The following is a 15,852-nucleotide window of genomic DNA, read 5'->3' on the forward strand; positions in this document are numbered from 1 at the left end:
GCCTAGCCAGTTTCCAGACCTTAATCCTATAAAAAAAAAGGGAGGGAGCTGAAACTTCGAGTTGCCAAGCGACAGCCAGGAAACAAAGCGGGAGTCCGCCGTTTTTTGTTTTTTTTTAAAAAGCCAGCAGCTACAAATACTGCAGCTGCTGACTTTTAAAATAGTGACACTTACCTGTCCAGCGCGCCCGCGATGTCGGCACCCGAAGCCGATCTCTCGATCGTCTCTCGGGTGCTGCCGCCGCCATCTTGGGTATGGGAATCAGGAAGTGGAGCCTTGCGGCTTCATTTCCCGGTTCCCTACTGCGCATGCGCGAGTCGCGCTGCGCAATAAGGATGGTCCCCGCTGTCTCTGGGATCCGTGTGTTTCGGAAAGGGGCGTAGATTCTGCGGAAAGGGGCATAGATTCTGCAGAAAGGAGCGTAGCTTCTGCAGAATCTACGCCGGAAGTGGGTGCAGATACCTGTACTGTACAGGTACCTGCACCCCCCTCCCCCCTGAAAGGTGCCAATTGTGGCGCCGGAGGGGGGGAGGGTTCCAATGAGCGGAAGGTCCACTTTAGGGTGGACCTCCGCTTTAAGGATTTAGAGAAGATCTGTAAAGAAGAGTGGACCGAAATCCCTCCTGAGATGTGTGCAAACCTGGTCACCAATACAAAAAATATCTCACCTGTGCTTGCCAACAAGGGTCATGTTTTACTTGGGGATCAAATACTTATTTTACTCACTGAACTGCAACTCCATTTATAGCATTTTGTATTGTGTTTTTTTCTGGATTTTTTTGGTTGATATTCTGTCTTTATCATATAATATACACCTATGATAAGAAATTATAGACTGTTCATTTCTTTGTAATGCAGGCCAAACACGGTCGAATTTCGAACAAATTTTCTTTTCAAAATCAGAAAGTTCGTTTTTTTTTTTGTGATCCAATGGCGCCACCATTGATTTTTCGAAAATTCGGCCGACCAAGCCTTCAATTTCACCTCATGTTGCTACAGAAAAGAATTTTCATGACCGGGAATCTTCTTTTCTCTCCGTAAATTTTCTTTTCTTATTACATTTCTTTTTTTTTTTTTTTTTTTTTTTTTTTTATAAATTCTTTCTATTATTTTCAAAAAGTGCAAGTTTACAAAACAAAGCCCTTGGGCATTCCCGGGCTCGCATAAGATAAAACAGTAGGTCAGGCATAACAACCTAACTCTATTTGCCCAACCCTAAGAACAGAGGAAAACACAAAAAAAAACAAAATTCTTATTACATTTCTCACACGATTCTCCCATCATTTGATTAGAAAATCGTTCAAATAATTTCCGACATGTCCAATTCCTCGAATTTGATTTCCGCACGAAAATCGGCTGTTGCTGCAGCTCCACTAACGGTGCGAAATTCATAGGGAAATTCTTAGATACGATTTTCGAAAAAGAAAATTCTTTTTCGAAATTCGAATCAATTCGAATCATTTAAAAAAAATAAAAATAAATACACCGACATGCCTGCTCTGTCTTCTGTGGCATGTAAACCGTCTGCTGTTCCTGTGGCACATCAATCTTCTACTTCTTCATTCACTGTCCAATCACAGGATGGAGGAGGGACAAGACCTGTAGTGTTAACTAGCTACAGCAAAAATCAGGTCTCCTGCCCTGGTGTGCGGCAGAGCTGTGTAAATCTCAGGTCTGGAATGACAGAAAGGCAAATAGATAGGCACAGCAAAGCAGCTCCCAGGGCTGGACTGGGACAGAAATTTGGCCCTGGACTTCATCCAGACCGGCCCACTTACATTTTGAGTGTCCCATCACCAGCCCCCTTACAACAGAGTGTGCCATCAGCAGCCCCCTTACAACAGAGTGTCCCATCAGCACCCCCTTACAACAGAGTGTCCCATCAGCAGCCCCCTTACAACAGAGTGTCCCATCAGCAGCCCCCTTACATCAGTGTCCCCCATCAGCAGCCCCCTTACATCAGTGTCCCCCATCAGCAGCCCCCTTACATCAGTGTCCCCCATCAGCAGCCCCCTTACATCAGAGTGTCCCATCACCAGCTCCCTTACATCAGTGTCCCCCATCAGCAGCCCCCTTACATCAGAGTGTCCCATCACCAGCCCCCTTACATCAGTGTCCCCCATCAGCAGCCCCCTTACATCAGAGTGTCCCATCAGCAGCCCCCTTACATCAGAGTGTCCCATCAGCAGCCCCCTTACATCAGTGTGTCCCATCAGCAGCCCCCTTACATCAGAGTGTCCCATTACCAGCCACCTTATATCAGAGTGTCCCATCAGCAGCCCCCTTACAACAGAGTGTCCCATCAGCAGCCCCCTTACATCAGTGTCCCCCATCAGCAGCCCCCTTACATCAGAATGTCCCATCACCAGCCCCCTTATATCAGTGTCCCCCATCAGCAGCCCCCTTACATCAGTGTCCCCCATCAGCAGCCCCCTTACATCAGTGTCCCCCATCAGCAGCCCCCTTACATCAGAGTGTCCCCCATCAGCAGCCCCCTTACATCAGAGTGTCCCCCATCAGCAGCCCCCTTACATCAGAGTGTCCCATCACCAGCCTCCTTACATCAGAGTGGCCCACTGAGCCATCGGCCCACCGGGAAACTCCCGGTAGTCCCAATGGCCAGTACATGCCTGGCAGCTCCTATTTTTTTTAATATTTCATTTGTTTATTTTGTGGTTTGCCTGGTGTTCCGATTTAGGCCCATTTAGATGTGATGGGGAATAAAAGCCGTATGCGGCCTCTCTATGTGATCTGCTGAAGGCAGCGCTGTCGGGGAATGGTAAAGCTGTTAGCGCTCGGTGCCAAATAATACCCCCAATTACAGGTAATCTAGGATAATGGGGCAATAGGTTCTCTGATTTTGTTTCCTGCCATGCGTCTCTTTTGAAGGAAAGGTCTTTTTACTGGATTTTACCCATTGACATGATTGCAGATAATAACAAAATGGGTTATTTCTCCTCCCAAGGTGTGCGACGAGCCTCTCTACAGCCTCCGCTTACAGGATAACGGGCGATTCGTGGCCTGTGGATCGAAGAACGGTTTGACAACCCTCTTGGAGATGTCATCGGGACTCTGCACCATACAGAGGAACGAGAAGAACCTCGCCACCGCCGTGAGTCCATCACCTCCATTTATTGTATAATGGGTCATTTCACTGGGGTAGTGCCGGCATAGGGGATAAAGCTGGTAAGGCTGAACTTCCGGGTGGATATTAACCACTTACAGACCGGACCATTTTGCTGGTCAAAGACCAGACCACTTTTTGCGATTCGGCACTGCGTCGCTTTAACTGACAATTGCGCGGTCGTGCGACGTGGCTCCCAAACAAAATTGACGTCCCTTTTTTCCTACAAATAGATCTTTCTTTTGGTGGTATTTGATCACCCCTGCGGTTTTTATTTTTTGCGCTATAAACAAAAATAGAGCGACAATTTTGAAAAAAACGCATTATTTTTTAACTTTTTGTAATAATAATTATCCCCCAAAGATATATAAAAAAAAACATTTTTTTCCCTCAGTTTAGGCCGATACGTATTCTTCTACATATTTTTGTAAAAAAAAAATCGCAATAAGCGATTATTGATTGGTTTGCGCAAAAGTTATAGCGTTTACAAAATAGGGATAGTATTATGGCATTTTTATTAATAATTTTTTATTTTTTTTTACTAGTAATGGCGGCGATCAGCGATTTTTATTGTGACTGCGACATTGTGGCGGACACATCGGACATTTTTGACACATTTTTGGGACCATTGTCATGTCATTTTTGGGATCATTGTCATTGTAATCACTGCTATATAAATGCAGTGATTCCTGTGTAAATGACACTGGCAGTGAAGGGGTTAACCAGGGGGTGGCAGTGTAGGGGTTAAAAGCCAGCAGCTACAAATACTGCAGCTGCTGACTTTTAAAATAATGACACTTACCTGCCCAGCGCGCCCACGATGTCGGCACCCGAAGCCGATCTCTCGATCGTCTCTCGGGTGCTGTCGCCGCCATCTTGGCTATGGGAATCAGGAAGTGGAGCCTTGCTGCTTCATTTCCCGGTTCCATACTGCGCATGCGCGAGTCGCGATGCGTAATAAGGATGGTCCCCGCTGTCTCTGGGATCCGTGTGTTTCCCAGCAGACAGCGGGGGACCTTCGGAAAGGGGTGTCGATTCTGCGGAAAGGGGCGTACCTTCTGCAGATATCTATGCCGGAAGTGGGTGCAGATACCTGTACTGTACAGGTACCTGCACCCCCCTCCCCCCTGAAAGGTGCCAATTGTGGCACCGGAGGGGGGGGAGGGTTCCAATGAGCGGAAGCTCCACTTTAGGGTGGACCTCCGCTTTAAGTGTTCCTAGGGGTGTGTTACTAACTGTGGGGGGGGGTTGGGCTTTCATTTAGTAAACACTGATCTCTGCTCCAATCACATGGAGCAGAGATCAGCGTCACTAGTTGCTAGGCAGAATGGAGAAATGCTGTTTACACGGCATTTCCTCCATTCAGCCGTCCCGTGAGATGATCGTGGGTATGCCCACGGCGATCGAGTCCGCGGAACCCGCGACCGGACTCACGGGGGTCCCCACCGGCGCGCGATGGCAGGGCGGCATTGAAGATTGGACGTACCTGTACGCCAATATGCCTGCCCGTGCCATTCTGCCGACGTACATCGGCGTGCGCTGGTCGGGAACCGCTTAAAGACACAAATTATTGCAGCTCAGTATTCATTCACCCCTTTTCCCGCCCACCCCGGTGTCCCTTATAAAAGGTTCTGAACGTCCAGGGGGTGCGAAGGGTCAGCAATTCCAATGATGTGACCACTATGACAGCCAATCACAATGGTCACATGATTGTTTTTTTTTTTTTTTTTTTTAACTTTATTATACCATGTACATTGTATGTGTACATATACAAACATTAAATATTTATTCCCTTCCTGCCCACCCTGAGCTATTGCACCTGGAAGGCAGGAAGGTCTGTATAATCATGTGACCACAGTGATTGGCTGTCACAGTGGTCACGAGATCAGGAGCCAGTCCTGCTGGTTCCCGATCTTTAGTACTGACCCAGAGTTGTCTTTGACAACTTAGCTTAGCACAGAAACCTATGCCACCAATAGACATACAGTATCTCACAAAGGTAAGTACACCACTCACATTTTTTGTAAATATATTATTCTATCTTTTCATGTGACGACACTGAAGAAATGACACTTGTCTACAATGTAAAGTAGTGAGTGTACAGCTTGTATATCAGTGTAAATTTGCCGTCCCCTCAAAATAACTCAACACACAGCCATTAATGTCTAAACCGCTGGCAACAAAAGTGAGTACACCCCTAAGTGAAAATGTCCAAATTGAGCCCAAAGTGCCACATATAAGGACTGGTAAACTGCGATATATAAAATGTTCTTTCCTGGGTTTAGATAAACTTTAAAGTGTTTGTAACCCTTTAATAAAAATAAAAATAAAAGATCCTGTTTATTGAAAGCATGAACAAGAGCACAGTGCTTGTGCTGTGTAATTTGCCCCCAACCCCCCGTATCACATCATCAGGGGGAAATCGGGGGTGCGTGTTATATGCAGATCCCACACTATTTTTAACCCTTTCTGCTGCTCTCTGGGGCTTCCGGGTATTTTTGGCCGCACTCGGCCGTTCTCGGCTATCTTCGGCCAGTCTCGGCTATTTTCAGTTGTTCTCGGCTATTTTTGGCCGCACTCGGCCATTCTCGGCGGCTTTTGGAAAGCCAAAATAGCAAAATAGCCGAGAATGGCCGAAGATAGCCCAGAATGGCCAAAAGCCGCCGAGAACTACCGAGCGCCGCCGAGATACACAGGACATCCGCTCTGTATCTCGGTGGCGCCATTTTTAAATGGCAAAGCCACAGACAAGACTGCAAATGACTGAAAAGTCTAAATGCAAGGCTACAAATGACTGACAAGGCTGTAATGGAAGGCTGCAAATGACTGACAAGGCTGTAATGGAAGGCTGAAAATGACTGACAAGGCTGCAATGGAAGGCTGCAAATGACTGACAAGGCTGCAATGGAAGGCTGCAAATGACACTGATAAGGCTGCATTGATGGACATTTAAATGTAAGTTTTTTTTCCCTAAATTTCCCTCCTAAAAGTTTTTTTCTTTTAAATTCCCTCCTAAACTTGGGGTGCGTGTTATACGCCGATAAATACCGTACCTGGCTGATCCTACCTGGCTATGCCCTCCCCTCTGTAAACTGACCACAGTTTATCATGGCTGCTGAGCTCTGACACCGTGGTCAGTTTACGTGCCTCTGTCAACTGCAGCCCTGCACTGTCCTCTTTCCCCCTCCCTCCCTGCCGACTGTTTCAGTGACAATCTGCTCCCCTCCTGCTGCTATCATAACCCAATGGCATTCCTACAATCCCCTCTGCTATATTAAATAATGTCCTCATTGTATGTGTTTTTAAAAAAAGAATGCTGCTGAAACTTCATTTCATAGCGCGGCTTGGCGCTCACGTGACTGCCCGCCGCTCTCCTCCTCTTCTCTCCTTCTCCTGGCTGGTGTCAGGAGGGGATTCTCAGCCCCGCCCACTATAGCTGTCAGATCCAAGATGGAGCAGCGGGCGGTAATGTGAGCGCCAAGCGCCGCTATGAAATGAGGTACACAGCGGCATTTTTTTTAACGAAAACATACACTGGGGGCATTATTTAATATAGCAGAGGGGATTGTAGGAATGTCATTGAGTGACTTAACAAACACTTTAAAGCGGAGCTCCACCCTAAAGTGGAGCTTCCGCTCATCAGAACCCTCCCCCCCTCCGGCGCCACAATTGGCACCTTTCAGGGGGGAGGGGGGTGCAGGTACCTGTACAGTACAGGTATCTGCACCCACTTCCAGCATAGATATCCTCAGAATCTACGCCCCTATCCGCAGAATCTACGCCCCTTTCCGCAGGTCCCCCGCTGTCTGCTGTTAAACACACGGATCCCAGAGACAGCGGGACCATCCTTATTGCGCAGCGCGACTCGCGCATGCGCAGTAGGGAACCGGGAAATGAAGCCGCAAGGTTCCACTTCCTGATTCCCATACCCAAGATGGCGGCGGCAGCACCCGAGAGACTATCGAGAGATCGGCTTCGTGTGCCGACATCGCGGGCGCGCTGGGCGGGTAAGTGCCCTTATTTTAAAAGTCAGCAGCTGCAGTATTTGTAGCTGCTGGCTTTTAAAAAAAAAAAACGGCGGAACTCCCGCTTTAAGTCTCACATATGTATTTAAATCTGGTCTCTTGTGCTGCTATAGTCCACATACACCCTCCCCTTATATCGATCTACCAGCGCGCGACTTACTCATCTCATAACCTCTCTATCTGTCCTCAGATGTTTGAGCGTGAGACCAAGAGAGAGAAGATCCTGGAAGCGAGGCACAGAGAGATGCGGCTGAAGGAACGCAGCAAGGCCGAGCCGGGTAAAGAGGAGGAGACCAAGGAGGACAAGCCGGAGGAGAACAGCGAGGAGCTGATCGCCAAGGTGGAGAAAGATTTCTTAGAGATGATTGATGCCGAGCGGAAGAGGCGGGATCAGGAAGAGAAGAAACTGCAAGAAAAGGAAGAAGAGGTATTAATAAATATAATTTTTGTACTTGTCTTAACATCCCTTTATCTTAAGTCTACTGAGTCTGATGACAAGCTAAAGTTATGCTGCCACCTACAGGGTGCATAGTAAATTAAAGGCCAGCCTCCTTGAGGCTAAAACTCCTCCCACATGCAGAAAAACAATAGTAAATGGAAAGAGAGCTGTGTCCTTCAATTTACTTACAGAGAAGGATTTTAGCGTGAGTACAGAAATCCAATTTTTCTCTATCGTTCATTGAAGGACAAAGGTTTATGGTAATAAACAACCAAAGAACATCCAAAAGCAGTCCAGGCAGGTGGGGGTGGGGGGGGTCACACCAAAACCAACACAGCCATACTCAGCAAGAAAAAAAAACAAGCCAAGGCTGTTAAAATTCGCTTGCAGAACTTGCCAAAACCAACATCTGCAGAAGCAGACAGGGCAACCTTGCACAACATGGGGGAAGTATGTGCAGAAGACCGGATCGCAACTTTACAAATCTGTGACACCAAGGCCTGGTGATGACCCAAGGGAAACTCACTGCCCTGGTAGACTGGGCTTAACGAGGACAAGGAGGCACTTTATCTTTTAGTGGATCTTCAGTGGATCCGGAGGCCTGAGAACCTCATTTAGGATCTTCTTGATTGACAGAAAGGGGAGTGCCTAAGGGAAGCAGAAGGGTAAACCTTGATGGTCATAACCTCATCTAGGCAATGGAGAAACCAGAGTCGGACGCAATAAAGATAACACAATATCCTCAAGAAAGTGAAAAAAAGAGAAAAAAAGGTCCTTGGTCTCAAAAAAAATCTTGTCTTTATGAGAATCAGATAGGGCTCCTTAAAGCGGAGGTCCACCCTAAAGTGGACCTTCCGCTCATTGGAACCCTCCCCCCCCCTCCCGTGCCACAATTGGCACCTTTCAGGGTGGAGGGGGGTGCAGGTACCTGTACAGTACAGGTATCTGCACCCACTTCCGGCGTAGATTCTGCAGAAGGTACGCCCCTTTCCGCAGAATCTACGCCCCTTTCCGAAGGTCCCCCGCTGCCTGCTGGGAAATACACGGATCCCAGAGACAGCGGGGACCATCCTTATTGCGCAGCGAGACTCGCGCATGCGCAGTAGGGAACCGAGAAATGAAGCCGAAAGGCTCCACTTCCTGATTCCCATACCCAAGATGGAGGCGGCAGCACCCAAGAGACGATCGAGAGATCGGCTTCGGGGTCCCGACATCGCGGGCGCGCTGGGCGGGTAAGTGTCATTATTTTAAAAGTCAGAAGCTGCAGTATTTGTAGCTGCTGGCTTTAAAAAAAAAAAAAATGGCCGACTCCCGCTTTAAAGGACAACATTGACAAGTCAGACCTTCTGGTCAATGTCAGGACCTGAATCACCTGATGGTGGCACTGTGCTTCCCAGAGCAGAGGGTTGTAGTTCCAGTGTCCACCAGTGGGTGTCTCTAAGCAGCCAGTAGACCCCAGTAATCAGTTTCCACCTGATGCTGGCTGCTGGGAGGGTATTTAGGAACTCCCCTATTTAGTGCCTCTTGCTCCAGTGTTTTGCTGCAGCCAGATACTGCTAGCCATTATCCTGCTTCTGCTCCTGCCTTTTATGCTGCACCCTGTATGCTGTTGCCCTGTACCTGCTCCCCCCCCCTTCTTCTCCCTGCAGTGTAGGTAGCAGGGCTGACACCACTGCTTGGGGTTTCAGTTTGATTGGAAAGTTAGAAGCACACTGGAGTTCTGGGTTGTAGTTCCAGTGTCCACCAGTGGGTGTCTCTAAGCAGCCAGTAGACCCCAGTAATCAGTTTCCACCTGATGCTGGCTGCTGGGAGGGTATTTAGGAACTCCCCTATTTAGTGCCTTTTGCTCCAGTGTTTTGCTGCAGCCAGATACTGCTAGCCATTATCCTGCTTCTGCTCCTGCCTTTTATGCTGCACCCTGTATGCTGTTGCCCTGTACCTGCTCCCCCCCCCCCCCTTCTTCTCCCTGCAGTGTAGGTGGCAGGGCTGACACCACTGTTTGGGGTTTCAGTTTGATTGGAAAGTTAGAAGCACACTGGAGTTCTGGCAAATCAACCAGTATTTTTTCCCCCCCCCCCAAAACTTGCACAGTTTTTAAATAAATAAAATACGGGGGAAATGTGCATGTATTGCAGAAATATACTACACATGTCTTGTTTTTTGCCCTGACATCCACTTTTATCCAATCACCTTGGAATGTGTCAATGCAGCTGATTGTCCAAGAACACGATGGGAGGTGTGAAACTACTCTGTTCTTTTTCAATAATCCAGTCGCCAATGTGCGGTGAAGTTTTGGACGGGTGTTAATTGGAGTGAATCATCAATCTGCTGGGTTAGTTATGGTAAAACGGCATTCTGTGTGTGTGAGACCCATATGGCTGTCAGTGCTGTTTGTTCTCATAGCGTTGACGGAGCTACTAGATGAGTACAGAAAACTTTGTACCGTAACAAAAGAAGTACAGTCCAATGTGCCTCCTACTACTACTACTACCCTGTTTCCCCGAAAATAAGACCTAGCGTGATTGTAGGTGATGGCTGCGGTATAAGCCCTACCCCCCAAATAAGCCCTAGTTAAAGTCCTTGTAGGTCTTATTTTCAGGGTAGGGCTTATTTTTTGGGAAACAGGATAGGGCTTATATTGCAGCCATCACCGACAGGCACGCTAGGTCTTATTTTTGGGGAAACAGGGTAGCTATTCTTCCATCTAGTTTTTCCCACTTTTTGGTGGCCAAACTTGTATCAATATCATCATTCAGCTGATCATTCAACACAACCAAAGTGGTCACATTGAATAAAAAATAAAAAAAAATAAAGTTTTGTAAAAATCCTTTTCTTGAGTCCATTGAGGGGCACAGAAAGTCTTAATCCTTTGGGTTACGCGATCGCCTGCAGGAACACCGGACACCAGTGTAGCGCCCTCCTAGGAAATGTAGTTTATTGGCTCCACCTGTAGTTAGTGGAGTGGTTGTTGGTTATTTGGGTCTGCTCTGAGCTCAGAGTTTGATTGCTTCCCCCTGCTTCTGGAAGAAGCTTCCAGAGCATAATGAGGAAGAATTAAATGACCAGCTGAATAGTTATCATACCCTGGCCAATCCCTGGAAAGGGGCATACAGAAGGTGGCTGTATAGGTAATAAATAGACAAGAGACCTGAACAAATTATTCTTTCTTCATCGAAGAGAGTTCCAGTACTCCTGGGGCTGTTGCCCCTAGGAGAAGTATCCCCAGGGGCAGCCTGTGCATTGTGGCGGCGCCCCCCCCAGTCCCCAACATCTCCGCCGCCTTCCCTATCCATGTGCCCGGCCCCTTTCAGGACGCCGGGCACATGAATTCCTATGGCAGGGGTGGGCGGGGTGCATTTTTTGAAGATCCTGATTAGAGCCAGAGGCTCTAATAGGCTTCAAAATAGGGTGGCCCAATTGCGTGACCATAGCAAATTAATTTTCGCTATTTTCACGCTACAGTTACTCCCCGCCAATCAGGAGGCAGGTCAGTGAGACCTGTTTCCCGATTGGCCAAAGCGCCTGGCTATCCTATTGGGTGCCTAGCGTTGTGGAAGAGGAGACACGCTGGAGCCGGACCCACCACTGCCCGGAGAACACAGGAGCAGAGGAGAACATTGCCCGCCACATAGTAAGTGCCGGACCTTGTAGGGTGGGGTGCTGGCTGACACTGATGCGAGCCCCACGGTCACCCCTGGTGTGGGGGGGGGGGATGCATCAGTGCCATGACGCCGTACGGAGAGGGGGGCTCTGCTGGTTGTTTGGCGCTCCCCCAGCAGAAAAGCCCACCAGCTGCCACTGAGTATCATTAAGACAAAAGACTACCACAGCTTACTATGCTTCAGTTATGAATGGACACAGTGAGTGAGTGCGTTCAGTTAGTTCTTTTTTACTAGCTCCCTCCTCCACTCTCCAACCAGAAACATCCCCCTCAGGAGCCGGGGGGAGAGGAGAGGAGGGAAGCCAGCAGGACTGCGGGGCAGGGAAGCCAACAAAGGGGGGAGGAGCACCAGGCAGTAGGAGGAATCGGCACCAGACATAGTGATTAGGGTGTGCCCAGGCACACCTGGCACACCCCCTGTGCATGAAAATAAAGGGAAAATCAAGCCTAAAGCAGCCACCACATCTAAGTATGAATAAGCTGCAATACATTTTAAAAAATTGGGGGGGGGGGGGGGGCTAGTTTACCTTTAAAAATGAAATTCAATTCCCTAATCCCCAGCCCTAATACTAACCTTAAATTACACAAAACTGTCCCCAAACCAGTCGCTGTGCCCAATGATCATGGATTTGCTTCTGTTGATCCATGTGATAGGCGCTCTGTCAGGCATTGATGGCGCTCTGTCATGCATTGATTACACTCTGGTATATATCGGCCATATGTAATATAATATATGTTTCCCCCTGCAGGAGAAAGAGGTGTCTGAAGAGAAAGATGTGAAATGATAGGTGAGTTCTGTGTATAAAGATCTGTAAATATGATGCGTCTCCGAAGAATTCTCAAGAAAAAAAAATGGGGGCTTTAAATACAGAACCCAACAAAGATGCATTATACAAAAAGATCTCATTTTATTATTACACAATGTAACAATTTAATTACTTCCAGCCCAGGCCAATTCTCACATTTCTCTCCTACATGTAAAAATAAAAAAAAGTTTTTGCTAGAAAATTATTTAGAACTCCCAAACATTATCTATATTTTTTAAGCAGAGACCCTAGAGAATAAAATGGTGGGTGTTGTAATTTTTTATGTCACACAGTAATTCCGTAATCATTTTTCAAATGCAATTTTTTGGAGAAAAAAATACACTGAATACACTTGAATTTTAATGCAAAATATATATATATATATAACCAACATTTTTGGTAAACTATAAAAGATGATGTTAGGTCAAGTAGATAGATACCTAATATGTCACCCCCTTTAACGTTCATGGAATGGCGCCAAACTACGGTACTTAACCACTTCCATACCAGGCCAATTCTGGCATTCCTCTCCTACAAAAAAAAATCATATTTTTTTTTCTAGAAAATGACTCAGAACCCCCAAATATTATCGTTTTTTTTTTATCAGAGACCCTAGAGAATACAATATCAGTCGTTGACATTTTTTATGGTACACAGTATTTGTGCAGCAATTTTTCCAGCAATTTTTTATTTTTATTTTTTTGGGAAAAAAAACACTTTCATGAATAAAAAAAAAAAACATAATATTTACCCCAATTTTTTTGTATAATGTAAAAGATGTCACATCGAGAAAATAGATACCTAACATGCCACACTTTATTATTGTGCATGCTTGTAAAATGGCGCCAGACTACGATACTTAAAAATATCCATAGAGGACGCTTTCAAATTTTTTACAGGTTACCAGTTTAGAGTAACAGAGGAGGTCTAGTGCTAGAGTTATTTTTCTCGCTCTAACGTTCGCGGTGATACCTCACATGTGTGTTGCGAACACTTTTTACATATGCGGGCACGACCTACGTATGTGTCCGCTTCTGCGTGTGAGCACGAGGGGACGACGGCGCTTTAAAAGCATTTTTTTTATTTAATATTTATTTATTTATTTTCACACTGTCCCTTTCATTTTTATTTTTTTATTTTTTTATCACTTTTATTCCTATCACAAGAAATGTAAACATCCCTTGTGATAGAAATAAGGATGACAGGTCCTCTTTATGGAGACATCTGGGGTCTATAAGACCCCAGATATCTCCTATACCCTGGAAAGCAATAATAAAAAAAAAAGCAAACAAAACATTGATCTCTGCTCTCTAGGAAAAAAAAATGGGGGTGTTTACTTCAGACAGAACCGGACGTGACGTCACAACGTCACTTCCAGCCTTACAGGGCCATAGAGATGGCCGGAGATCATCCGTTCCATAGTCAGCTCTATGGTAAGCCGACAGCACTGCCGGATCGGATACCGGGCTCCCCGATCACGCGAGAGAGCCTGGAGAGGTGCGGGAGTGGGGGCATCCCCTCCCGCTGCTTGTAAAAGGAAGACCGCAATGGCGATTCCCCCAAACCCCCCCCCCCTCCCTCACGTGAGGCGGAAGTGAAGGAGGCAATCACCCCCCGGCGATCAGAGGCCTCCTTACCTTAGGAGGCAGATGACAAGGATCCGGGGTGGGGCTTCTGCTCCTCGCTCCTCGCTCCGGGGCCATTGTTTCTCCTCCCGGCTGTACAGGAAGTGGGTCTTGAGACTCCATTGGCCAGGGAGTCCTAAGACTCAGGACCTGCTTCCTGATTGGCCAGGAGGGAAATCGGGAAGACAATGGCGAATATTAGTTCGCTATTGTCACACAACTGGATGGAATCAGGGGGCAGTGCTCTGCTCCCCGAGCCCACACTTTTTTAAGCCAATTAGAGTCTCACATGCTTAAAAAATAAAATCCATGCGTCCGTGATGCATGTATTTTAAGTTTAGGGGCCGGGCGCATTCATTGGGGGGGGGGGGGGGCCCGTCCATATGGGCCGCCACTGTTCAGGAACAAGCAGAGTCAACCAGCCGGGTCAGGATACAGATCTAACATGGGTTCAGGTCACAGGCAGAAGGAGCTGACCACCACTCAGCGATGATCCCGAGTCCTGCAATGCTTTAAATAGGCCACCGGGTGCCAAGGTCTATTCAAACATACATGCTCACGCTCATGAGCACGCTAATGCTCACACGCACGTGCGCGTGTAGAGGGGCGCACGGTCCATTCTGTGCATTTCTATGAGCATGGACATGACCTCAGTTTTCCAATCAGGGTGTTAACATTATGCTAAGCACTCTTTTTTTTTTTTCTGTAATTCGTTTTTATTTATTTTTAACTATTTTATTATTTATTTATTTTTGTTTATTATGTATTCATTTTTTTTAATGTTTTAAAATTAGTTTTATTGTTTATTATTATTTTCTGTATTTTTATAATTTTTTTTTTTGTATAAACCAGGTTTATTTATTTTTAACTATTTTATTATTTATTTATTTTTGTTTATTATGTATTCATTTTTTTAATGTTTTAAAATTAATTTGATTGTTTATTATTATTTTCTGTATTTTTATAATTTTTTTTTTTTTTTGTATAAACCAGGTTTATTTATTTTTAATTATTTTATTATTTATTTATTTTTGTTTATTATGTATTCATTTTTTTAATGTTTTAAAATTAATTTGATTGTTTATTATTATTTTCTGTATTTTTATAATTTTTTTTTTTTTTTTTTGTATAAACCAGGTTGAAAATCTGCTTTATACAAAATACAATATACTGTGAAAAGAGTGACTGTCCATAAACTGTGATTATGTGACGGAGGTGTCTCTCTTCTTCTTACAGGACCCGTCACCCCACCGCTGGTGCCACTACACAGAGGAGAAGTCCGCATTACATGATCATTTATTTCTCACTGGATTATTCTTACTGTTTCCCTTTTTTTTTTTTTTTTGTAAAGGAAAGAGAATAAATATTTTATTGCATTGCGGTTGTTGTGGTATCTTAGAAGAAATCCGGTCTAGGAGCTGTCAACACAATCCTGCAGCCATGCTAAAATGAGAAAATACACAACATTTTCCTTACAGCTGACCTAGGTCCAGTATCAAGGGATTGTTGCACTTGCATGGTGTACAATGCACAGTGCGCCCCCTGGTGTACAAGGCACAGTGCGCCCCCCCGGTGAAGAACGCACACTGCGCCCCCCTGGTGTACAACGCACAGTGCGCCCCCCTGGTGTACAACGCACAGTGCGCCCCCCTGGTGTTCAGCGCACAGTGAGCCCCTCCTGGTGTTCAACGCACAGTACGCCCCCTGGTGTTCAACGCACAGTGCGCCCCCTGGTGTTCAACGCACAGTGAGCCCCCCTGGTGTTCAACGCACAGTGCGCCCCCTGGTGTTCAACGCACAGTGCGCCCCCTGGTGTACAACGCACAGTGCTCCCCCTGGTGTTCAACGCACAGTGCTCCCCCTGGTGTTCAACGCACAGTGCGCCCCCGGTGTTCAACGCAGAATGCGCCCCCCTGGTGTTCAACGCATAGTATGCCCCCCTGGTGTACAACGCACAGTGTGCCCACCTGGTGTACAACGCACAGTGTGCCCCGAGAGTCACCCTCAAAGAGACACAGGACCAGCCATATAAAAGTATTTACAACCTTAAAATCACGGGAGACACATCCAAAGAATTATCATTGTGAAAAAATGTTTATTAAAAGCTACAATGCAGAGTGCGACCCCGGTGAACAACGCACATTGCGCCCCCCCGGTGAACAACGCACATTG

At 46.4% G+C, this 15,852-nt stretch overlaps 1 protein-coding gene across 2 annotated transcripts in view; it reads left to right on the top strand.

Moving 5' to 3' along the window:
* The window catches only part of DNAI2 (dynein axonemal intermediate chain 2), a 46,286-nt gene extending 31,254 nt beyond the window's left edge, over positions 1–15,032 (top strand). For both annotated transcript variants that reach the window (XM_077458694.1, XM_077458695.1), the window contains exons 11-14: positions 2,966–3,112; positions 7,340–7,576; positions 11,999–12,037; positions 14,917–15,032. In XM_077458694.1, the coding sequence (XP_077314820.1) occupies positions 2,966–3,112; positions 7,340–7,576; positions 11,999–12,034 (420 nt within the window). In that variant the 3' untranslated portion in view covers positions 12,035–12,037; positions 14,917–15,032. The remainder of the gene's footprint in view (positions 1–2,965; positions 3,113–7,339; positions 7,577–11,998; positions 12,038–14,916) is intronic.
* Positions 15,033–15,852: the final 820 nt, after the last annotated feature.

This window comes from Lithobates pipiens, unplaced genomic scaffold (genome assembly GCF_037356315.1).
Source record: "Lithobates pipiens isolate NorthernLeopardFrog02 unplaced genomic scaffold, aLitPip1_a1.2 Scaffold_28, whole genome shotgun sequence".
NCBI classification, from domain to species: Eukaryota; Metazoa; Chordata; class Amphibia; order Anura; family Ranidae; genus Lithobates; species Lithobates pipiens.